Source organism: Macaca nemestrina, chromosome 15 (assembly GCF_043159975.1).
Source record: "Macaca nemestrina isolate mMacNem1 chromosome 15, mMacNem.hap1, whole genome shotgun sequence".
Lineage (NCBI taxonomy): Eukaryota > Metazoa > Chordata > Mammalia > Primates > Cercopithecidae > Macaca > Macaca nemestrina.
This window is the reverse complement of record NC_092139.1, coordinates 37,926,746-37,952,540: the sequence shown is the minus strand read 5'-3', so window position 1 is coordinate 37,952,540 and position 25,795 is coordinate 37,926,746. Positions and strand designations below refer to the sequence as shown.

Genomic DNA, 25,795 nt, shown 5'->3' with positions numbered 1-25,795 from the left:
CTGGGTTCCTCCCCTCTGACCCTTCCCGGGTTTCTTGCCGGAGCCCATGCCTGTCCTCAGGCCTTTGCACTTGCTGTTCTCTCTGTCTTCACTGCCCTTCCCAATCCCTCCTGGCCAACTCTATCCTTTAGGTCTTAAATGTTCCCTCTTCAGAGGGACCTTCTTGGACCCTTGACCCTCAGTCGTGTCCTTGTTTTCTCCCTTGAAGCACAAGGTTCTCTTCCTTCACTAGATCATCGGTCGTAATTACATCTGTGTGCTGCTTGGTGTGTTTCTGGAACTGACCCAGAAGCTGTGTGAGGGCAGGGCGGTGTCACCTGGGTCATCACTGAGTCCACGGCACTCAGCACGGTGCCTGGTATGTGCGGAGCAATAGAGAGCACTGCAGTGGGGACTACAGGCTCTGGCGCCAATCCCAGCTCTGCCTCTCTCCTGCTAGCTGTGTAACCATGGGCAAATCCCTTAACCCCTCTCTGCTTGCTTTTTTATCTATAAAATAGAGAAGAGGTGATGGTAATAATGCCTATCTATAGGGCCATCGTGGAAATGTAGCTTTTGTAGTGGATACTCAATACGGGGTAAGGAATGAATAAGTAACCCTTGAAAATCAGCCAGCCAAAGGTTGTTGCAGGGATGGGGCAAGCAGCTGAACCTAAGCAACACACTAGGAGAAGGAGGTAAGTAAGCAGGGAGGAAAAAGTTGGTGCCCACCCCTTTAGACACCCAAGCCCATCCCCCAGGCCCATCGCCCCAACCCCTGCTCCAGCCTTGCCCAGCTGTGCTGGGCTCCTGGGTACCCTCATTCAACCCCTGCCCCTTGGTTCACACTGGGCCCCTGTAGGGAATGCCCAACCTGTGTAGAATGCCAGCTCCCTGTTTTTTTTTCCTTTTAACTTCCTTTAAAATTTTAGTTTAATGCACAAATAAGGAGAAAACAATAACGCAAGAATCCACATACCTGTAATCACGTATATTGAACAGATGTTAACGTTTTGCCATATTTGCCTTAGACCCCTTCCTCTCTCTTTTCAAATAAATAGAACAAGCCATACTAGATCCCCTCCTCCTGTCCCTTCCTCTTTCTCTCCCTGCCTCCCCAGAGATAAATCTGGAGTTTATCACTCTTATACAGATGTTTATACTCTTGCTACAAACATCTGTATCCATAATAATATATTGTTTTGTGTGTCTTCGAGATTTATATGAATGGCACCATGCCATGCATATCATCATTCTTCAATTTGCCATTTCACCCAACATTATGTGGCTGAGATTTATCCATGCTGGGCCATTTTCACAGCAGTACATTTGAGGGTATTCCACAGTGTGCTGTCCTGCTGAATGTTAGGTTTTTCTACCTCTTCCTTGTTCCAATCAACACTGCAAAAGGCCACTGCTTTCTTTGAGGTCCACATCACGTGACTCCCTCTTCCAGGAAGTCATCCCTTAGTTTCCATGACCTTTGCTCCTTGCTGGCACACACAGCTCTTTCTCAATCCTTACATTTCTGCTGTGCCTCACATGTGATGTAGGGAATTGGGGGTGGAGGAGGCCCTACCTCCTCCTTCCTAATGGTCTGTGCTGCACCAGGCTTCTCAAGGCACCTTTCCGAGTGCCTCAGAGCAGGGCCGAGGGACACTGGTGGAGCTGAATTGAGTTGAATCTGGCAATGATGAGCAAACAGGACAGAGGCCAAACAAGGAAACAAAATATTGCGATCTGCCCCAGTATGGCTTGGAGGGCAGAAGCAGCAGAGAGGGAGGGCAGAGCCCATTTGGAGCAGGAGGGGTCTGAAGGTTGTGCAGGAAGGAGAGGGGGCCAGGAGGTCCTGACACCCCCAGCATGAGGCCCAGGCCTGGGAGGAGGGATACGCCTTTAAAGGAACAGGGAACACTGAGCAGCAACTTTTGGGGGAAATCCCAGGGGCTGGCATTTGTTGGTATGGAGGTACCAGGTATGTGGTAGGGGATAGAGAACATTGGAAACTTGGATGCAGGGATCAAAGACTGGGATGGTTGCAGGAGCATGGGGTGCAGTCTCCCAGAAAGAGGAGGGGAGAAAAGAGAAGAAAGGATCTCAGGACAGAGCTTCGGGGAGCATTGATGTTGAAAGACCCAAAGGAGGCAGAAAAAGAGGCAGCCAGGAGGAGCAGGATGGCTGTTGAGGTGGTACCTGCCTTCTCCCACGTCCTGATCACCACACCAGCTGTGACAAGCACCACAGACGGAGAGATTGAGAAACAATGTGTATGCCAGCAAGAAATGGGCCCACCTAGGCCCTGGAAGTAAAGGCACCCAGTAGGGCCACAGCAGACTGGGGTGCCCTCGCTCACACTTCCGTACACAAAGCCAGGTGGTAGCAGCAGCCACAGTGGCCTGGAGGGCATCAAGAGCCTCAGGGAAGGGCCTGGAGTCCCAGAGGAACATTGGCACTGTGAGCCATGGGCTGTCACCTGTAAACCTGGAATGCTGTGGTCAGGCCAGAGAGGCAGCACCACAGGCGGGCTGTCCTGAACTGTGGGGGCATCTAAGGACCCAAGTCACTGGCTGGGAGAGACTGGGACACAGATGTGGGCACCTAAAATCCAGAGAATCCCAGAGAGTAGCTGGGGATCATCCCCCACACTTCCAGCTGCCCCACTTCCCCTGTGAGGACAAACTGCAGGGCATGTCCCCAAGGCAGGCAGAGGGTCACCGAGCACCTTAGACCTCAAGTGCCCGGATGCTGCGATTTCAGGGAGCAAGGCCAGGGAGGGCAGCACCGGCTCCTCTGGGACCCCCAGGAAGCTGCTGGTGCGGGAGGTGCGGAGGTGCATGTAGAACGCCCCTTGCCTAGAGAGAGGGGAGGGCACCCTCCTGCCGCGTTCCGTGGTGATGTCCAGTTGAGCCATCTGCTCCGTGCATAGTGACCCACGACAGTCCTGTTCCCTGCCTGTGACACGGGGGGGGGGGGGGATAGCTAGTAGTGCTCCGCTTTCAGTCAGAGGTGCTCCACTTTGGAGATGGAACGTAGGGACACCAATCCCTGGGGCCTGTGGAGGAGGCGCTCTTGGCAGCCCCGCCCATGCCAGGTACAATCCCCTACCCTCACCGCAGCAAGCTGGTGCAGAGCTGGGTGCCATGGAAAATCACAGGGAATTGTCTAAATCTGCCCTCCTCAACGGGATCCTTCAGCCGGATGCCCTGAGGAGCCCAGACTTGCAGAGTGAGTGTGGGAGGGGCCGCAGTGAGAGCCTGCTGCCTGCGGACTTCCAGGGAGGACCCAGAGAGAGGGGGCGTGGCTGGGGCGGGGCTGCGTCGTTGGGACAGGTGGGCCTGTTGGAAAAGTCCCTGATAAAAGCCTCTGCAGCCTCTGCGCAGAGACACTTCGTGCGAGAATCCCCTGACCCTAGAGGTCTAGGCCAGTTGTGTGGTGTAGAATGCAGATTATCCTCCCTGTGGGTGTGAGGGGTACCGGAGGGGGTGGGGAAACCCTGCCCCAGGCAAGCACCCACCTGCAGAAAAGCTTCCTCCTCTCCCAAGAGCCTCCAGAGGCCGTGTCCCTCCTGCCTATTTTCATGGCGGCAGCATCTCACTGCGTTTGGCTTTGGGCTGCCTGGCAAGTGTCCCCCAGCCATGCCCAGAGGTGGACTGTCTGCTGAGACCTACGTACACACACAAACACACACACACGCCAGCCCCACCCGTCATTCCTAGTGACCACTCACAGACCCCAGGCCTTCAATCCCAGCTCTCTCCTGTTGGACAGGTCACCGAGCATCACTGACCTCCGCCCTCCAAATGCCATCCACTCAAAGCAGCCCAGAGACTCACAGCAAAGGGCCCCCTCTCAAATGCACCTCAAGGCATACAAGCTGGGCAGAGGCTCTGATATCAGAAGTCCCAGGACAGCCCAGCCAATGTCCCACTCCAGCCATCTGAGAGCCACACCTGAGCCTCTCTCGTATCTTGTCAGTCTGTGCTCTGTGGCAGTGCCTGTGTCCCTCACCACCCCCAGACTTAGATGTCCCATGTATTCCTGAAACACTCTGCATGAACTTTTATCACAATGCACTGTAATTGTCAATATTCAGATATGTATCATGAAGTGTGAGGGCAAAGGGAACTACACATATGTAGGCACAGGAGTAGCAGTATTGCTGGGTTGCTATGTGGTTTGGGAGACCAAAAATGTGTAGCCTATGAGAAGAGGGGTCAAGAGATGAGGCCAGATGCCGGCTGCAGGAGAATGGATAAATAAACCATGTATTCATAGACTGGACCACTGTACAAGGAAAAATAGCAAACTACTGATGTGCACATGGATGAATTTCATGGATGTTTACACCGGACAAAATAAGCCAGATCTGAAACTAAAAGTGTACACTCATGATTCTGTGTAGATGAAGTTCAAAAACAGGGGAAACTTATCAATGGTGATAAAATCCAGGATAGTGGTTACCCACCTGTGTGTGTGCAGTGAGCGTACTAACTGGAAGAGAATGCTAGAAAACTTTCTGAAGGGCTGGGACAGCTCCATACCTTGACCTGGGCAGTGATGACATTGGTGCCTGCATATACAAGGCCATCAGGCTGTGTGCTTCAGACACACATGCTTTCTAAATTTAACTGTCTACATGTTATGCCTTCGTTATAGCTAGAGAGAAGGCAGGAAGAGGCAGGAGGGAGACTGTGAGCCATGCTTAGTGATTGGTGTCCAGGCTGGAAGGCATACTTTGGTGGCCCCATGTGGAGAGTGGATTATGCATATGTCTGAGAGTCGGCCAGGTGCTAAAGGACTCATCTCCACAGGCTGCCTGAGGTTGTGCAGGAGTCTGTGGATGAAGGGGAGACGCGAGGGGTGCTTTGTGGTAGGTCCTCAGTAATGGCATCATTGTTTCCTGCCCCAAAAGCCTGAAGAAAGGGCTGGCATTACATCTCCTGTCTGTGCTTTTGTGGCACCTGGCACATAATAGGTGCTCAGTAAATGTGTGCAGAAGAAGGAAACAGTAGAACCCATGTTCTATTCCCATCCTGCCGTGCCAAGGGTCTGGGTGGCAAAGCACAGCCCTCCATTTATTTATTATTTTAATTTTCTTTTATTGTGGCAAGAGCATGTAGCATGAAAACTACCCTCTTAACACACTTTTAAGTGTAAATATCATATCATTAACTATCGCACACTGTTGCATATCAGATCCCTAGAACTTATCTATCTTGCCATACTGAAACTTTATGCCCGTTGATTAGCAATTCCCAATTTCCTGGCCCCCTTTCTCCCTGGAAACCACCATCCCACTCTTTGAGTCTATGAATTTGAGTATTTTAGAGACTCCCATACAAGTGGAATCATGCAGTATTTCTCCTTCTGTGACTGGCTTATTTCGCTTAGCATAACAGCCCTCTATTGAAAGACAACTCTTCTTATCTGTCGTGGGTTGGGGGTGATTCCCCATTTTTGTGACCTAAAAAAAATCTTTAACAGAACGGTTAATATTTATTGAGTGATTATTATGAGTAAACAATGAGCTAGGGTTGGGGTTTTTTCATGTTTTCATCATGGAAAGTTTCAAACACATACATTGGTAGAAAGAACCCCTGTTAGTATAATGAACCCGTGTGTACCTGTGACCCAACTTCAACCCAAAAGCTAACCTCGATTCTTTCCATCCTCACCCACTTTCCCATCACTCCAGATTATTTTGGATTTTTTTATTTTTATTTTTTTTATTATTTTATTTTATTTTATTTTATTTTTTGAGATGGAGTCTCTCTGTCTCCCAGTATGGAGTGCAGTGGCGCAATCTCAGCTTACTGCAACCTCCACCTCCCAGATTCAAGTGATTCTCCTGCCTCAACCTCCCAAGTAGCTGGGATTATAGGTGTGCACCACCATGCCCAGCTAATTTTTGTATTTTTAGTAGAGATGAGGTTTCACCATGTTGGCCAGGCTGATATCTAAATCCTGACCTCCGGTGATCCACCTGCCTCGGCCTCCCAAAGTGCTGGTATCACAGGCATGAGCCACTGTGCCCGGCCACTGTAGATTATTTTGAAGAACATCCAGATACGGTATCCCTTCATCTGTAAACCCTTCAATGTATAGTTCTAGAAGATAATAACTGTAAAAAAGGGCCACAATCCATTATAACACATAAAATAAAATCATTTCATATCATCAAATATCTACCTAGTGTTGAAATGTTGCTGTCTGCCTCGTAAATTTTTGGTTGGTTGGTTTGAAGCAGAATCCACAGAAGGAGCACACATCACATATGGTCAATTTGCCTACTAGGTTTCTTTACTTGGGAAGCCTCCACTGCTTTTTTTTCTTTCCATTTATTTAGTGAAGAAACCAGATTGTCCCCAGGTGTATCCCACAGTCTGGAGTTTGCATCTCCACAGTGCCATTTAACATGTCCCTCTGTTCCCTGTCCTTCCTGGGTGCAGGTTTGGTCTGGCAAGAATTCTTCTCTTTTGTGATGTGAAGACTGACCAGAGTTCATGTGCTGTCAGCCTGCTCTGTCCATTACAAAGTGACCCATCAGCCTTTCACCCGTTGGTTTTGGCAGCCATTGACCAATGGCCTGGACCCATTATATCACTGGGGCTTGAAGTAGGGATATTCTAATCCTGTCATTCCTTCTGCACTTATTCACTAGCATTCTAAAATGATTTCACCACTAACTATTTGGTTTAAATAGAATCTGTACAGCAAAGGCAGGGAAGATGTTCAATATTCCTCTTTATTTATCAGAGAAAGAGTCAGTTCTCTAGCATTCTTTCCAGACGTGACCACTGAGGCTGCTTTAGTACCATGGTAATGTCATTATTTTTAGACATCCTTGCTGTTCCAGCACATCACAGACATCATTGTTTTGGGCTTGGCCAGTGGGTACTCCTTCCAGTTGGCTTCAGAGATGTTTGGCAGAACCTGGAGCATCTTGAGCTCTTCTTCGCTTTCTGGTCTGATAAGATGCTTCAGGCTCAGCTTGCATTTTTTTCTGCCCTAGACCTGGAATTAGCCATTTCTCTAAAGAGCCCTAGTCTCTTTAAATGGAAGATGACTGTGTGAGCTGTTCATTGATACTGAGTTGGTCACTGATTCAATGGACAGATCTAGGAAATACATTTTATTTTCGGTAGAAGAAAAACACAACACTGTTGGGGGCTTCTGTCCTTGGGCATATATTCCTCCTCTGCCTCCCCTGAAGATCTTGTCCTCTGCCCAGCTCCTGCTGATATGTTTGTCCCAAACATCTGACGAACTGTTGATCACCCTGCTCCATTCATTAAAGATCTGGGCATCGGAATCACACTGTTTTTTCCCCACTCCCACCCCTACCCTGGTCATCAGTGTGACTCCACTGTACTGAGGATGACCCATGATGACACTCTGGCCTTGAGACTACAGTGACCTTCCCCTCCTCCTCTCCTCCAAGGCCTATGCCCTGGTCCATGTGCCCATTTTAATCTCCCTCCCCCAGAATTCTCAGTGAAGCTCTTCCTCCTGAGTCCATCTGCTCCTGTCCTCCCTGCTTGGCTCCCATTACACCTGCTTATCAACCCCAGCCTTGACCAAGCCTTCACCTTCCTGCCCTCACCTTGTCTCCCAGTCGATTATGCATCCCTTCCTCAGCCAGCTCCCATGATCTGTTGCCTCATTCTCTCTTGCCGTCTTTAATTCCCTCACTTCCTCCTAATTCTGTGAGCCCCAGATCCTGAATTACACCATTCCTCCCTATGATGTCCTGGTAAATTTTTAACAATTGGCTCTGAGATGGAGGCTGATTTATAGCATCTGCCTATTTTCATGGTGTAAATATTCCAAAGAGAGATCACAGCATTTCTGAAATTGTAGCAAACTAGTGCAAACCAAGGTCTAGCTGAGCACTTGCTGGAGAAAAGTCACACTTTCCATAGTCAGGCTGCTGCCTCGACACAGCCCTCAGGGTCTCCCCAAAAGTCCTGCAGATTCTCTGTGAGCTCTGACTCTCTAGAGCTCAACCCTTTTTCCTTTCTAAAGAGACTTACTCTTTCAGTTACTCCTCAAATGTCTTTGTCTCCCACCTGTCTCCTGTCCACACACACAGCACATTGACATGTCCAGAGCTTTCTTAAAGATTCTCCCTCAACCCGTGGACCCCTTTGTCCTCAGCCTTCCCCCACTTAGTGCTGTAGTCTTTCATATTCTTTGCTACTTACCCTCTTAATCTTTTTTTAAAAGATTAATAGCTGCTTTGTTTTATTTTATTTTATTTGTTTTTTATTTTTTGAGACAGAGTCTTGCTCTGTCGCCCAGTTTGGAGTGCAGTGGCATGATCTCTGCTCACTGCAACCTCCGCCTCCCAGGTTCAAGTGATTCTCCTGCCTCAACCTCCCAAGTAGCTGGGACTACAGGCGCCCACCACCATGCCCAGCTAATGTTTTAAATTTTTAGTAGAGATGGAGTTTCACCATGTTGGCCAGGCTGGTCTCAAACTCCTGACCTCAAGTGATCTGCCCACCTTGGCCTCCCAAAGTGCTGGGATTACAGGCTTGAGCCACTGCACCTGGCCGACCCTCTTAACTCTTAAAAGAATATCCTGTCAGCTGGGCGTGGTGGCTCACACCTGTAATCCCAGCACTTTGGGAGGTTGAGGCCAGTGGATCACCTGAGGTCAGGATTTTGAGATCAGCCTGACCAACATGGCGAAACCCCATCTCTACTAAAATAAATACAAACATACATACATACATACAAACAAAAATTAGCCAGGCATGGTCGCATGCGCCTGTAGTCCCAGCTACTTGCGAGGCTGAGGCAGGAGAATCGTTTGAATCTGGGAGGCGGAGGTTGCAGTGAGCCGAGATGGAGCCGTTGCACTCCAACCTGGGTGACAGAGCAAGACTCCATCTCAAAAAAAAAAAAAAAGTCCTGACATTGTCTTGATTAGAACACCTTTTTCCACCTGCCACATGCATCAGCCCCACTCAGGGTAGCTCCTGCCGTTCTCACACCTGCCCCAGAGCTAAGGGCACACACTTCCCTGGATCTGCCTTGGCACTGTCACCGGAGGCTGCCAGATCCTCACATTCAGAGGGCTCTTTTTACTTTCTTTCTTTCTTTTTTTCAAGAGACAGAGTCTATCAGAGCAGAATAATGGAGTGAAATTTTTGTTTTAATTGTTTTTAAAGAAAGAGACAGGGTCTTACTCTGTTGCCCAGGCTGGGGTGCAGTCATATGATCACAGCTCACTGCAGCCTCCAACTCCTGGGCTCAAGCAGTCTCCCACATCTCAGCCTCCCCAGTAACTGAGACCACATCTGGCTAGGGGTCTCTTTTAAGTCCTTTCATTCACTCCTGTATATCAGTTTGTCCCTCTCCCCTTTCTTCTTATGATCCTTAATATCTCTCTCCCATCCCCATCCTGGTCCTCTGGCTTCTCCTTCTCAGCCTTCCTCGGAGACCCCTCTCCCCTTCAGATCCACATTTCCAGACAAGCCCTCTTCAGCTCCAGCCCCAAGTCCAGCCGCTAAGGTGCCAGCAGCCCCTCAGACAAACTGTATTCATTTCCTGTTGCTGCTGTAACAAATTACCATAAACTGAGTGGCTTCAAAGAATATATTACCTCCCAGTTCTGAAGGCCAGAAGTCCAAACATCCAAGCCTCAGCAAGCCACGTTTCCTCTGGAGACTTGGGGAGAATCCCCTTCCACCTTCTAGAGACCACTGGATGCCTCGGCTCGTGGCCCTGCCTCCATCCATCCGCAGAATGGTCCGACTGCCGCTTCTGTTGCCACCTCTCCCTCTCTGGCTCTGAGCCTCCTGCCTCCCTCCTTCCCATCTGAGGAGTCTTGTCATTCCTTTGTGCCCACCTGGATCCTCCAGGACAATCTGCCCATCTCAGGATCCCTGTGCCATGGAAGGTGACATTCACAGGTCTGGACGTCTTGGGGGCATTATTCCATCTACCACACTCCCACACCCCAGCCACACTGTCCTCCTCTTCTAGGCCCACCTTTCTGCTTCTCCCCCTGAGCCTGCCACTCCCCGCAAATTCTTCATCTTGGCAAATGGCATCTCTGTCTGTCCTCTGGAGTCCAAGCCAGGAACCTGAGCATCAGCCTCAGCTCCTCCTCATGCCCCACTCAGACACTCCGACCTCCCAAACATCCCTCAGTCTGTTTTGTTTTTCCCATTCCCATTCTCCCACCTTAATTAATTAATTAATTAATTAATCACAAACACATATATCCTGCGTGCCAGGTGCTGTTCGAATCATTTTATCCCCTAACAGTCCTATGAGGCAGATGCTAGTAGCAGCCCCATTTACAGATGAGAAAACTGAGGCACCAGAGAGGTTGAGTAATATGACCAAAGTCCCCCCAGCTTATAAGCGTCAGATCCAGCATTGTAACCCAACTACTTTGGCCCCAGAGTCCATGTTATTTCTTGCCTGGGTCAGAGGTCGGGCTGGGGCCAGGGTTAAGGGCCGTAGTTAGAAGCCACGTGTTCAGCTTTCCATCTCACCGAAGCCCAAAGCCCCTACACACATCCCCCAGGCTCACTTCCATGTCTTGGATACTGGCCACGAGGGGATCTTGAGGACTGCCATGGGACATGGCCCCTTCCTGCATGGCCCGATCCTCTCCCAGACCCTGGCAGACCCCCAAAGTCCCTGAGGAAGTCTCTGAGTCCCTAAGCCCATCTCTGCCCCCACCTGAGCCCAGGCCTGCCGTGCACCCCCCAGCCCCGCCATGCACCCTGTGCATGCTGGAGGGTAGGACTTCCCTCACTTTGCAACTGGTCACCTAGGAGAACAGGGTCTTGAGTCTCTGAAAGCCAGTGCAGAGCCCAGTGGGCAAAGCCCAGGCGGCTCAGTGCTGGGACTCCCAGACAGCACAGCCACTGCCTGAGAACCTTCTCTCCCCTGCTATTAGTGCTGCTCTGCTCACACCCAGGAGCCATTTGTCAGTGTGGCCCCAGAGCCGAGAGGCTCATGCTTGGATCAGGGTCCAGCCTGGCCGTGGGGCAGAACTGCAGCCTTGGTCACTCAGAGCTTGGGTGTGGCCATTCCGAAACCACAAATCAGGAAATAAGTGAGTTAAGAAGTGACAACAAAGAGGAGAAAGAAGGGGGAGAAAGATGGAGTGTGGGAAGAGAGAAGGAAGAAGAGGAGGCAAACAAAGAGTCAAAGAGAAATGGGTGGGGCGTGGTGGAGGCCTAGAGGAGGCAAGAGGATGTGGGACAGGCCTGTGGCTCATCTCCCTAACTTGGGCTCCATCAGGCAGCCTCCGTTGCTCTAGGAACTGCCCTCCCTTCACCTGCCCCTCAGCTACAGAAGGGAGTCAGGGGCCAGCCCCAGGTAGCTCAAGGATCCCAAGGCAAACACAAGGGCACAGAAGGACTTCTGACCTACAGCTGGTGCATCTCAAGTGAGAGGACCCTGTCAGTTACCTCTCACCACAGAAAATTGGTGATGCAAGGAAGGCAAGAGACTTGGCTTGGCACAGCAGGCCCCATGGTGCCCTCGACTCACCCCTTCAAGTCTTCACAATCCATCTGACATCTGGACCGTATCCAGGCCACCTCCTCCTGACAGGTTTCCATGATTGTGTCCCCTTCAAAACGGCCTTATCTCTTACCACTCTCCTCTCCTCCCGTTCTCCACTTTGGCAGTCCTAACTTCCTGGGTGTCTCTCCAACTTGTCAGGCACCCTGCTGCCTCAGGGCCTTTGCACATGCTTTTCCCTCTGCCTGGAATTTTCTTTCCTCCAATAGATGCGTGGCTCACTCCCTCACAGGGTCTTCAGGTCTCAGCTCAAGTGTACTGTATTAGAGAGGCTTGCTGACCCTTTATAATGTAGCAAAGAGGCCTGTGAACGACAGAGGTCCTAGCCTTTCCTGGGGAGGGCTGCTACTGAGCTCCAAGATTTGGGCCATTGCGTGAGCAGCTGAGCAAACTGGGGGAGAGGAAGGGAGTCTGGGACTGGGAATTCCTTCTCTTCTAGCCCTGGGAGGAGACTGAATATCTAGAAGGATGGGGTGTTTTTACTCCTCTGTATCTCTGTGGCCAGGGGAATGGCTTACTATGGATAGAAAAGTCCCAGTGGAGGAGAGGGTAGGAAGATGGGGGAGGCTGAGGTGCAGCCTGATATTTCATGGTCGTCTACAAGTTATGGAGCAAGGCTGGCTGTGAATTCTGTCAATCTGCCAAGAACAAGTTCCTTCTGGTGATGCCAAAAGAGTGCTATTAATCACACAGTCCGCCCCTTGACTTCAGCGCCGTCTGTCCTCAGCAAGCCTTGGCCAGTCAGTTGCTCGACTCCAGCCATGTCCCTCCCTGCCTTAGCAGCATCTCAGCAGCTCCTGCAGGCCTGGCCATTCCTGTTCCTTAGGAAAACGGACTGGCTTATGATAATCCGGGCTGTAAACAACCGCCTGCTTCAGTTTCCCCAGCAATATGTGGGCCAGGTCGGCCCAGCCAACACGCCAGAGAGTGGCTTTTCTTGCTGACACAGGAGAGGCCCCACTTCTTCTGACCAGAGGATGCACAGTCCCCCAAACGTTAGGTTAGACTCCTGACATGGGCACCCCAATACAGGGAATGGGGAAGGCAGGCTGGAGCAGCCCAGCCAGCTGGATGGCGACTCGCCACATGGGAGAACAAGAACAAGAAACAGAGAGGAGCAGGCGGGAGTGCTATTTTTGGCCGTCTCCTCCCTGCGTCCTTACTGGGTCTCCTCAGAGGTGGGTTCATGCAGCCATGCTCACCCCTACCCCACTGCAAGTCTCCTGTTGAATGGGGAGAAATGAACACAAACGTACACACTCAGGTCCCACCTTTCCCCAGCAGGGGGCAGAAGAGTGATGATGGCCATTAAGGGCTAATCCCTGGTCCCAAGGTTTTGGGGATCAAGCAAAAACACTTGAAGACATGTCCATGCGCTGACAAAGAATGTCTTGGGTCAGGTTCCCTAGAAGCAGAGTTTGAGATGGGGATTCTTCTTGAAGGATTTTGTCTTTTTTTTTCTAACAGATATCATGGTGCTGGGTGATCTTTTTTCTTTTCGAGACACCGTCTCAAAAAAAGGCAGGTACATGCAGCCACCTGCATAGTGGCTGCATGTACCCACCTCTGTTGCCCAGACTGGAGTGCAGTGGTGCAATCATAGCTCATTGCAGCCTCAACCTCCCACATTCAAGTGATCCTCTCACCTCAGTCTCCCAAGTAGCTGGGGCTACAGGTGTGCACCACCACACCTGACTAATTTTTATATTTTTTTATAGAGATGGAGTTTTACCATGTTGCACAGGCTAGTCTGGAACTCTTGGGCTCAAGAGATTCACCTACTTCAGCCTCCCAAAGTGCTGGGATTTATGTGCGTGAGCCACCATATCCAGCCTGGATGATTTTTTTAAAAATAAATATTTTATTTTATTTTTTAGAGTCAGGGTTTCCCTAAATTGCCCAGGCTGGGTTTGAACTCCTGGGCTTAAGCAGTCCTCTCGCCTCAGCCTCCCAAGTAGCTGGGACTACAGACGTGCACCACTGTGCCCAGTTAGGAATTTTTTGAAAGAGGGATTTCAGGAGACACCTGTGAGGGAGGGCAGGAAGCCAGAGGGGAAGAGCTAAAGCCAGGATGTGGTTGAGGCAAAGCTTGGCCTTAGCCCAACCCCACAGGGATCCCTGGTGCAAGAAAGGCAGAACAGGACTGTGCTGAGGCAAGGGGCCCAGCCTTCTCTATCACCACACTGGCTGTCATTGGCTGCAGGCTGTCCCCTTGGGAAGCAGGTGTCATGGATCCAGTCGAAGTAGCTCCCACTGACTGAGGGCAGTTGTCCAGAGAAGGCGCAATGGCCAGCCTCTGACAGCAAACACAGCACCTGGGGGGCCCTGGGCAGGGCACCAACAGCACCTGACGTCAAGCCCAAAAGAGACTTTGTGAGCAAAGACTTGAAGGAGGTGAAAGAGATGGCCAAGCAGCTCTCTGGGTTCCTCCCAGGAGTCTGGGGTCATTCTGATACTCTCTCCAGCTAGCAAGCCCCACCCCAACCCTTCTGAGCAGTCTGGATGGATGGACATGGAGCTGAACCTGATGTGGCAGGCCCTGCAAGGCGCCCTTGAGGACATGCAGGCCAGCAAATGCCACATGGCCTGGTGTAAGCAGAATGAAGCGTGCTCCAAGCACACACGCTCCAGAAGCCGCTATCACCCCCTCAAACCCCAGCAGAGTAGGCAATCACAGGAACATCCTTGGAGAAGGTTCTAGGCTGAGCCGAGGCTGAGCTCCAGGGGAAATGCCCCCTATGGAGAGAGGAGGAGGACTAGCCTCCTCGATAGACCAGCCTTGTGAAAACCCAGAGGCTGCCGGGCGTGGTGGCTCATGCCTGTAATCCCAGCATTTTAGGAGGCCGAGGTGGGTGGATCACCTGAAGTCAGGAGTTCAAGACCAACCTGGCCAACATGGCAAAGCCCCATCTCTACTGAAAATACAAAAAATTAGCCGGGCGTGGTAATGGGCGCCTGTTTTCCCAGCTACTTGGGAGGCTGAGGCAGGAGAGTTGCTTGAACCTGGGAGGCGGAGGTTGCAGTGAGCCGGGATCACGCCATTGCACTCCAGCCTGGGCAAGAGAGCAATACTCTGTAAAAAAAAAAAAAAAAACAAAAAAGACAGAAAGAAGGAAGGAAGGAAGGAAGGAAGGAAGGAAGGAAGGAAGGAAGGAAGGAAGGAAGGAAGGAAGGAGAAAGAAGAAGGAAGGAAGGAAGGAGAATGGAAGAAGAAAGGAAGAAGAAAGGAAGACAGAGAGAGAAAACCCAGAGGTGGGATGGGCTCACCGCTGGTGGGGCAGCTACCAGGAAGAACAAAGGGAGTGGCTGTGCCTCCTGACCCCAGTGCCCCTGGAAGCCCAAGGGGAGTTCTGTTTCTATGTTTAAGTGACATCAGGAGAGGACCAGGAGCTTCAGGACTAGACCAACTCAGATACATGTCCTGACCCTAAGGGCTACTTGCTCTCTGGGTAACTAGAATCGTTCTGCAAAGCGGGATGCCATGAGGATTCATTGAGAACTACATAAAAGGCCCAGCACGGTGCCTAGAAGGTACTGAACACTCGGAAAACATCAGCTCCCTTTTCCTTCCTCTGCACATTAGAAGCCACATATTCAAGTGCCATTTACTTGTTCATTCAACAGATATTTCAGAGTCCCTGCTTCGTTTGAGTCAGGCACTTGTGCTAGAGGCTGGGATAAAAAGAAAAACATATTGGACAGTGCAAAAACATGCCTTTTAGAAAATTTCTCAGGCCAAACACAGTGTCTTACTCCTGGAATCCCAGCACTTTGGGAGGCCGAGGCGGGAGGATCACTTGAGGCCAGGGCTTCAAGACTAGCCTAGGAAACATAGCAAGATCCTGTCTTTACAAAAAAATAATAATAATAATAACAATTAGCCAGGTGCAGTGGCACGTGCCTGTAGTCCCAACTAATTGGAAGACTGAGGCAAGAGGCTCACTTGAGCCTAGGAGTTCAGTGAGCCATGATTGCACCACTACACTCCAACCTGGGTGACAGCAAGACCCAGTCTCTAAAAACTTAAAAAAGAAAAAGAAGGAAGGAAGGGAGGAAGGGAGGAAGGGAGGAAGGGAGGGAGGGAGGGAGGGAAATTCCATCCCTGCCTTCAAGAAACCAAGAGTCACATAGAGTAGATGGAGCAATAGCAAATTGTTTGAACCTGTAGTTACATGGGAAAGGACAGCTGAGCCAGGCTGGGTGGGGAGACACCTGACCTGGGGCTGCAGGGACTGGGGGAGGAGGCTCCTGGGAGCAGCAAGTCCTGGCAGAAAGGCAGAAGAAGCCCAGCTGTGGGAGGATCTGCTTGGGGCTTAACGTGACTGAATTTGGAGGAAGGCAGGACAAAGACAGCACTGGCCCTAGAAACGCTGTGTTTCCTTGTGCGCAGCAACATGTTTCGATTGATTCCTCTGAGCCACCGGAAGCCACTGACAGTTTTCAGAAGGGAAAGGAGAGAAACCAGCTTTTAAGGAAAAGTCTCCCAGCAGCTGTGTGCAGAGTGGAAAGGATATGGGCTGAGGCCAGGGGCTGTGAGACCAGGGGCTGTCAGAGGCTGCTGTCGCCACCTAAGCAAAATGAAATGACAGAGCAAGCCAAGGCTTAACGAACATGGTGAAGTGCGGGGAACCTGCTAAAAAGCACATCTACCGCACAGGACGTGGTGACCAGTTGGATGTGTAGGATACAGAGGAGGGATTCATTCAGCAAACTCAGCAAGTATTGTGCACCTGCTGTGTGCATGATATGCCTGTGAGGTCTTCTTGGCAATGGGAATGCAGCACCAAGCAAAACAGACCCCGGCCCCACCCCAGGGATGTTCGTTGCAGGGAGAGAGACAATAGACATATGAATCGTGACTCAAATAGGACACGAGGTGACAAGTACCATGAGGCACAACAGAGCAAGCTGAGCCAGGCAGGGAGCACAGAGTTGGGGGATATTGCAGTTATAAAGATGAAGTCAGCATGATCTCATCACAAAGCTGAGGGTGTGAATCACGTGGATATTGGAGGAAGAAAATTCTGGGGGAAAAGTGCAGAGGTCCAAGGTGGGTGTGCATCTGGCATGTCCAAAAAGCAACAGGGAAGGCAGTGTGGCTGGAACAGAGTAGGCAGGGGAAGGAGAGGAGAGGAGAGATTTGGGGGCACATGTTGAGCTGCGTAGGTCATAGGCTCTTGCCAGGAAGAGGCAGATGAGCTGTTGGAGGGTTCTGAGCAGAGGAGTGACATGACCAGTCTTTTAAATCTTTCTAACTGCCAGGTTGAGAAAAGATTCAGGGGGCAGGGGCACAAGCAGTGAGGGGGCTGCTGGATTCATCAAGGCAAGTGATGATGGTGTCTCAGACAGGGTGGGAGGGCACATTGAGGGTGGGTGGTTGAATTCTAACCTCGTCTGCTTCCTCTCTGCCCTCAGTCACTGCATTCTGTCCACACCAACCTTGTCATCATTCTGCAAACATACCAGGGCCACCTCAGGGCCTTTGCACTTGCCGTTTCCTCTGCTGGAATGTTCCTCCCCAGATCTCCACATACCTCATTCACTCACTTCATTCAGCTCTTTACTTAAACGTCACGTTCTCATCAGGACTTTCCTGGCCACCTTATCCAGAATTTATACCACCACTCCCAGCCACATATCACAGGCACATTCACCTCCTATCTTCCTTCCCACTTCATTTTTTTCTCCTAGTATACCTTTACCCTTTGATACCTTTACATTTTCCTTGTTTATCCTGTTTATTTCCTGTCTTCCCCAATGAAATGTAAGCTTCATGAGGACAGGATAAGTGTGAGATCCACTAGACACCCAAATGGAGATGTCTAGGAGGCAGCTGGATCTATGAGTCTGGAATTAAGGAGAGAAATCTGAGCTGTAAAGTCAATATTTAACACCGTGAGCCTGGATGACATTGACAGGAGAATGCAAAGACAGGAAACTGCAAGACTAAATGAGGCACTCCTACATTTTAGCAGTGAGGATGTGAGGAAGGAGCAGCAAGGGAACTGACAAGGAGTAGTAAAAACCAAGAGACTGCCATCCTGGAAGCCACAGATGAGATGAGCGGCACCCAGGAGGATGAGGGCAGTGTCCGCAGGTTGAAGGCCTGGGAGGGGTGGAACACGTGGGGTAAAGCATCAGAGCAAAGAGTGAGGGTCAGGTGGGGACGAGGAGACTGTAGGTGAGGGCTGGAGAGGTGGAGAGAACAAGGTGGTAGCCAGGGAGTCAGCAGAGAGGCAACAGCTATAACCAAGGCAGGCTCATGGGCGGCTTAAGGATCAAGGGCTCCACCATACAAGTAGGGACACTAACCTTGGGTGGGAGGAGATATCCCTTCCTTACCAAAGAAGATGAGAGGTGAGGAAGGCGGGGCGAGTGCCTAGTTTCTGTGGCCTCTGCTTTCCCTGTGAAACAGGAGGTAAGATTAACTGCTCCGGAGAAGAAGGGGCAGGCTGCAAGGCTTGGAGAGAGGGGTAAAGATTTGGTATAGGAAAGGCTACACTGTAGGTAACTCTGTTTCCTCTTTATTTCACCTTTTAAGGCTAAGCTCCCCACACCATGCTTGGCACGTAGTAGGTACCTCATACATTCTTGGACTCTTTGTATCACACCTTGCACCTCATCCATTACCAACTCCTTTTGGCTGCCAAATCCCCCCAACTTTGCGCCACCTCCTTAATGCCACCTTGATCAACACTCCCATCATTGTCTACCTACAATGCAGTAAAGAGCCATACAGGAAAAGGGAGAGAGCTGGCAGAGGACAGGAGCCTTGATCACTGGAAATATGCAACAGAGAGCTGAGGTCAGAGACCCCAAGCGTGTTCAGGGAGTGCTCCAGAGTCAGGATCTGGCTGGATGAGTCTCCCTAGATCCAGAAGGATGAGGAGGTGGGGTGGTGGAAAAGAGAACAGTTGAGGTGCTGGTGAGTAGGAGTCTCAGCTAAGCAGAGAAGGAGATGACAGGAGTAATCCAAGGAGTTGGCAGGAGGTCAAAGTACAGATAAGGAAGAGAGAGAGAAGGCAGGAAGTTGCACTCATTGGCTAATGGGTTTTAAGTGAAGAAGTGAAATGCTCAGGCTTGTATTTTAAAAGGATCCCCAGCTGTGTATAGAGAGCAAGCTTTGGGGGCACAAGGCAGGAGCAGTAAGCCTGCTTAGAAAGGCACTGCAGGGGCCAGGAGCAGTGGCTCATGCCTGTAATCCCAGCACTTTGGGAGGCCAAGGCCGAGGCGGATCACCTGAGGTCAGGAGTTAGAGACCAGCCTGGCCAACATGGTGAAACCCCCATGTCAAAAAAAAAAAAAAGGAAGGAAGGAAGGGAGGGAGGGAGGGAGGGAAGGAAGGAAGGAAAAGAAAGAGGCACTGCAGGTAGACAACGATGGTAGCGGGGACTAGGGTAGTAACATGAAAGTGATACAAAGTAGAGGGGACTTAGGAGCCAACAGGAGTTGGTGATGGCTGAGCTGCAAGATGCGATACACAGAAGAGTCCAAGAATGTATCAGGTACCTACTAGATGCCAAGCATGGTAGGGGGAGCTTAGCCTTTACAGGTGAAATAGACAGGAAATTGATCATTACCTATACTGCTCTAGGCACTTAAAAGGGAGTGTGATGTTCTGCGGGTGGGAAAGGAGTAAAATAGCTCAGCTGGGTCAGGAGCAGGTGGCGTAAGAGAGACTTCCAGAAGGAGGTGCCACTGGAGCTGGCACTACCAGATATAGAGGAAGGGCATTCCAGGATAATCATGTGCAAGAGCCTAGAGGCAAAACTGGGGAGCCCCTTGTGGCCAGAGTGCAGCATGACTCAGCATGGCCACTTGGCTGTTGCACATGAAGACAGAGGACTGCAGAGAGACACTGGAGCCACAAGAGAACAAGACCCGTGAGCCACGTGCCCATGCTCAGGGGTCTTGGGGCAGTTCCCCATTTCACACTCATGGTATGCCACAGCAAAGGAAATGCCCAGTTGTCGTTCTGACTCCCAGAGATCCCTGCATGAGGCTGTGGGCCTATGAGAGAATGCTGAGGGGTGCAGCCAAGAGAGTGGGCAAGTGCAGGGAGGTGTAGGTGGTGGATTGGAGCACTGTGGGCAGAGGCGGGTGTGAAGTTCAGACCTGCCATCTGTGAGCAGAACAGGAGAAGTCTCTTGAGAGCCACTGCCTGTGGAATCCGGAGCCCAACGCACAGATTGTTTGTATTTCCAGGCAACATGTCTACATGTAGTGGGCAGAGAGCACGTAAAACAAAGCTGTGGCAGATGCCACTGGTTCCCCACCCATCTCCCCCAGAGCTTTAGTGCATGAGGGCCAAATTCTGTTGAAGCACCTGCCTGCATTTCTTTGCCCAGGGACTTCTCTGCACACTCATGTGGCAGACAGAAAGTGTGGAAAATTAACACCAGAGGGAGCAGCCCAAACAATGACTGATGGGAATGGGCGTAGAAATACCCCACCTCCCTTACCCTACTGGTGTGAGAACACTGAGGTTTGTCCTCTTCATAGCCACCCGGAGCTACCCCATTGCCCATAGTGATCAATAACTTGATAACACACATTTTATTGGTTTCCTTCTCTTCCCTGTCTCTTTCTCCCACTCCACTCAAGCTGTTTTATTTATCTCCCAAATTAACAATTTGTATTTCTATTCTTGTCAATCTGCTCTGGGAGAGCCCAAAGTTAGACAAAACCTCAACAGGATACAGTGGGAAAACCTTGGAGGTTAAAGGCTGAGTTTGTATTACAGCTCCTTCTCGTGTAAGGACTTCCCTGCTCACAGCAGACTTCAGGTTGATTGAGCATAAATTACCACATTAATGTTTACGTGACCTGGCCATACTACAGTATACCATGTTGCCCACCAGTCTGAATAAAAACCATGCAAATAACAATGCCCTCTGGCCAGCTTCAGGCTCACCACTGAAAAGCATAGTCCACTGATTTGTCATCCTGGGCTAAATATAAAAGAATTGTAGCCTGAGTCAGAAGGCTATTTTCAGCACTCTGTCTTACTTCGCAGCCATTGAGCAATGCTGTTCTTGAGGGCCACTTTCCTGGAGGCTGAGGTCAACACTAGTGGCCGCCACATTCCAGGGACGGCCCAACCCCTCTCCCAGGGAAAATAATCTCCTTCACACATCCTGACTGATGCACCAGTGGCCCCTAAACCCACTAGGTCTCAGCTGCTGTTTCTGGCCACTCTCCAGAGCTAGAAACTGGGTCCCTTCCCAGATCTGAGGTCTCTTCACTCAAAAGCCACAGAAATGGGGGTAAGTAATAGATACTAATAGGCCAGGCACAGGGGCTCACACCTGTAATCCCAGCACTTTGGGAGGCTGAGGCAGGCAGATCACTTGAGGTCAGTAGTTCAAGACCAGCCTGGCCAACATGGCAAAACACTACTACAAATACAAAAATTAGCTGGGTATGATGATGCACGCCTGTAGTCCCAGCTACTCAGGAGGCCGAGGCAGGGGGATTGCTTGAGCCTAGGAGGAGGAGGTTGTAATGAGCCAAGAGCGTACCACCGAAGTCCAGCCTGGGTGATGGGAGAGAAACACTGTCTCAAAAAAAAAAAAAAAAAGTAATAGGTACCAATACTTTTTAAGAACCTGCTAAGTGCTGGGACCTAAAATATATGAATCTTCACAAAATTCCTTCTAGAAAAATAATATTAAAAGAAAAGTAAGACTTAGATGGGCCAGGCACAGTGACTCACACTTGTAATCCCAGCACTTTTGGAGGCTGAGGCAGGTGGATCACAAGGTCAGGAGTTGGAGACCAGCCTGACCAACATGGTGAAACCCCGCCTCTACCAAACAAAAATTAGCCAGGCATGGTGGCATGTCCCAGCTACTCAGGAGGTTGAGGCAGGAGAATTGCTTGAACCCAGAAGGCGGAGATTGCAGTGAGCCAAGATCGCACCAGTGTCCTCCAGCCTGGGCGACAGAGCGAGACTCCATCTTAAAAAAAAAAAAAAAAAAAAAAAAAAACTTAGATGGCCACATAACTTGCTCAGGGCCACATGACCAAGGTTTGAGAAGCCTGTGCCATGATGCTATGGGACCCTCCTCTTCCCCTGCGGTGGCTGTTAGCACCAGAAACTGTCCCTGTATAATGGGAGGAGAAGTGATCAGTAAAGTTAATAATCCCCAGGTCGAAGAGAGGGGAACGGTGCCTCTGCCTCCTCAGTAGGGATCCCTGCTCTTTTTTCTTTGAAGGCAAGAGGAAGAGAGAGAATCTTCCATAATTTGTCAAGGACGTCCCCACCCCTGGCCTGCTTGGTCTCACAGGCACCTGCAGCCTCTATCCAGGAGGGAACACCCCGGCCCCCTGCTCTCTTGCCCCTACTGTTGCTGAGGGTAAGTGAGGGTGAAAGAGTGGCCTCTGCTGCCTGGATCATACCTTTGCATTTGGTCATGTGCCTTTCTGGAAAAATGACCTTTTCTGGGTCCATGGTAGGGATGTCAAGGGAGATGTTTGTGGAAAGGAGGGTCTTCCTGGCACAACTCAGATCCTAGTGTCCCTGCCCCATCCTACCTGGCACTCTCCTTTTTCAAAGCCATCCCAGGAGCCTTTCCTGACCACTTCCACTGGAACAGCCCCATTGCCCTGCATTTCAACAGCCCATGAGCAGTGTGTTTATGGAGGCTTAATTCCAGGCTCTATCTCTCACCTACTTAAAAATATTCACAGCTTGTAAGCATCCACAAAATGAAAGCTGAACTTCACAGCATGTAAGCCCCTTCACTGTTTGTCCCAAATGAGATTTTCTGAGTTTCTCCTATAGGATATTCCCAGGACCCAAACTTGGTATTTTCTTGCCCACCTGTCCCTTCCACTTGTAATACCCTCTGCGATGCCTCATCCTGGCTGACTCTTGTACATCTTCTAAAACCCCTAAGCTACCTGTGAGCCTGTGGCTGCCACCCTACATGCACACACAGCGGCAATGGGGAGCTACAATGGGGGTTATGTCCTGTTAAACCTGTCATAAATTGAAAATATCATAGGTCAAAATGCATTTAATACATATAACTTACCGAACATCATAGCTTACCCTAGTCTATCTTAAACACACTCAGAACACTTATATTCACCTACAGTTGGGCAAAATCATCTAGCACAAAACCTATTTTATAATAAAGTGTTGCGTATCTCATGTAATTTATTAACTACTATATTGAAAGTGAAAAACAGGACGGTTGTTTGGGTACTTGAAGTATGGTTTCTACTGAACGCATATCACTTTTGCACCATTGTAAAGTCAAAAAATTAAGTCAAACCATCAAAAGTCAGGGACTGTCTACACTGAGCACCACCATCATCACCCCACCTGCATCTCAAAGTTATTGATTCACATACTAGCTAGGAAATAAGGGCCATGTGTAATGCCTCCTCGTGTGTGTGAACCCAGCACAGCACCTGGCAGGGAGCAAACCTTGGCCAACATTTAATTAGAAGGTTCTTACCCCTTTTTGTTGCAGACTACTTAGGCACCTAGGGAAGCATATGGGTCCCTTCTCAGAGTCACGCTTGCAAAAGCATAAAACAAAATACAAAAGATTACAAATGAAACTGATTTTATTGGAAAAGCCATCAAAATATTTTTACAGGAAATGCGTGACTTGGTAATGAATATGCTTCTGCATTAAGGTATTACATAACAAGATCTAGTTCAATTGTTCTAGGATCATTTGTTGAAAAGACAAATGAAAAGACTACCCTTTCTCTATTGAATTATCTTTGTACCTTTATCACAAATAAATTGACTCTGTGGGTCTAAAAAAAAAAAAACAAGATCTGTGGTGCATTCTAATGACTGTCACTTCCCAAAAGTGAGCATAGAGAGTATTTCAAAACATCTGCAACAACTGAAAGTGAAAGGAAAGTATCTGTGGGGACTGCTAATATTCGTTTGAATCATATTATCAATTAAAGAAAAAAAGCTTTTAAAAATTAACATTAGTTTTATTTAGAAGTATTATTGAGGACTATAGACTAAGCCCTGTAGCCCAGCCCTTCAGAGAGGTTATATCAGACTGCTCCAGCACAGTATTTTAATCTACTGTTTATATATAGGTGGCGGGGGTTCCATATGTACAAAATTATATTGAACTTGTTCAGAAGTTCTATTAAAGCAGAATTATATTGAGTTTGGGGTGTAAGAGTATATCTGTTCATAGCAGGATAATTACTAACCTAGTCAGACGTTATCTTCTGTGTAGGAAGAGGCAAGAACTAGGGTCATTTATCATTTCAGGAATATAGTGACTCAGAAAAGAGATGTGGCAGGGAGGCGGGGGCATATGTTCTATCCTATTTTATCTTCAACGCATCTTTCCAGAGAGCCGTACTTTGTCACAGAGTCGGGGACTTTGTGAAATTATGCTGGCAGGCAGAAATGAGCAAACATGGCTATGTTTGTTACTTTGTCTCATAATTCGAAACTGCCAATATTGAACCGGTTTTGAGCTACAAATACAGCAATTGCACTTGGTTTTGTCTAACTACTCTGGTTTGTTGCCTACATTCATTGAAGGTAATCTTCAATATCAGGTAGAGGTGAGTGAAAACAATTATTATTTTTCTCTATCCAAGTTCATGGACCTCCTGATTTACAGCACGGATCCCTTGAGAACTCCTAGTCAATGACTCAGCCAAGGCTACTGAAGGATCTCCCCTTTGCGCCCAGATCCGCCTGGCCTCCCCCTCCCCAAGCAGCTAACCAGTATCGGTCTCTGCTCCCTACAGGCTCCTTGTTCCCGCAGCTGAAGCCATCGGAGGGCGTCTTCAAGGTCATCTTCTGGCTCGGCTACTTCAACAGCTGCGTGAACCCGCTCATCTACCCCTGTTCCAGCCGCGAATTCAAGCGCGCCTTCCTCCGTCTCCTGCGCTGCCAGTGCCGTCGTCGCCGGCGCCGCCGCCCTCTCTGGCGCGTCTACGGCCACCACTGGCGGGCCTCCACCAGCGGCCTGCGCCAGGATTGCACCCGGAGCTCGGGCGACGCGCCTCCCGGAGCGCCGCTGGCCCTCACCGCGCTCCCAGACCCCGACCCCCCAGGCACGCCGGAGATGCAGGCTCCCGTGGCCAGTCGTCGAAAGCCACCCAGCGCCTTCCGCGAGTGGAGGCTGCTGGGGCCTCTCCGGAGACCCACCACCCAGCTGCGCGCCAAAGTCTCCAGCCTGTCGCACAAGATCCGCGCCGGGGGCGCGCAGCGCGCAGAGGCAGCGTGCTCCCAGCGCTCAGAGGTGGAGGCCGTGTCCCTAGGCGTCCCCCACGAGGTGGCCGAGGGCGCCGCCTGCCAGGCCTACGAATTGGCCGACTACAGTAACCTGCGGGAGACTGATATTTAAGGACCCCAGAGCTAGGCCGCGGAGTGTGCTGGGCTTGGGGGTAAGGGGAACTAGAGAGGGAGGCTGGCGTTGTTCTAAGAGACCCCGTGCAAATCGGAGACCCGGAAACTGATCAGGGCAGCTGCTCTGTGGCATCCCTGAGGAACTGGGTGGAGCTTGAGGCTGGAGCCCTCGAAAGGTGAAAAGTAATGGGGCCCCCTGCTGGACTCAGGTGCCCAGAACTCTTTTCTTAGAAGGGAGGGGCTGCGGGCTCCGTGGGGCCATTTGCTCCCAATCCCTATTTGAGAAACACTGCCCCATCCTCCATGCCCTGAACCCTGAGTAGACAGCCCCAAGCATGCCCAGGAAGGCCTGCCCCTCCTCTTCTGGGGAATGGGCACAGAAGCTTTGGCCGGCTACCCCAGTGCCTCCCTTAGGGAAAAAGTCAGTGGGACCAGGGCTCCTCAATGGACAAATTTCTCCTTCTTACTGCCGACTGGAGGAACCCAGTGGACCTACCACCACCACACAAGCTTTGGTGGCAGATTGTATGGCCGTCATACAAGCCTGTTGTATTTATCCTTGGGCCCACTCTCCGCCACCCAGGCTCCTCCGTGCACACCCCATCACCTGGCCCTAGCCCTTATTACTTCCCCTCAAGGGCCTTACTGTTTACACTCTGTACATAGCTCATCGTGCCTGTGCCCATCACTTCTTGCTGGGATTCCGAGCCACCAATTGGAGAGCTTTATTTGTCATTTTGAGACATATTTATTGGTAAGAGTACTTCTATTTTGTCCAAACTGTGCAAACTGTCCCTCTTTAGCTCATAACCCATTAAAAAAAAAAAAAAAAAAAAAAACTACTTTTTTCCCCTAAAGTCTGTCAAGAACTAAAGACCCGCAACAGAAAAGATTGGGTCTATATTCGCC

The 25,795-nt window shown here is 50.1% G+C and overlaps 1 protein-coding gene across 1 annotated transcript in view; it reads left to right on the top strand.

Moving 5' to 3' along the window:
* LOC105481571 (adrenoceptor alpha 1D) overlaps positions 1-25,795 on the top strand; it is a 28,809-nt gene extending 3,014 nt beyond the window's left edge. The window contains exon 2 of the mRNA XM_011741225.3: positions 24,283-25,795. Coding sequence (XP_011739527.2) covers positions 24,283-24,884 — 602 coding nt within the window. The 3' untranslated portion in view covers positions 24,885-25,795. The remainder of the gene's footprint in view (positions 1-24,282) is intronic.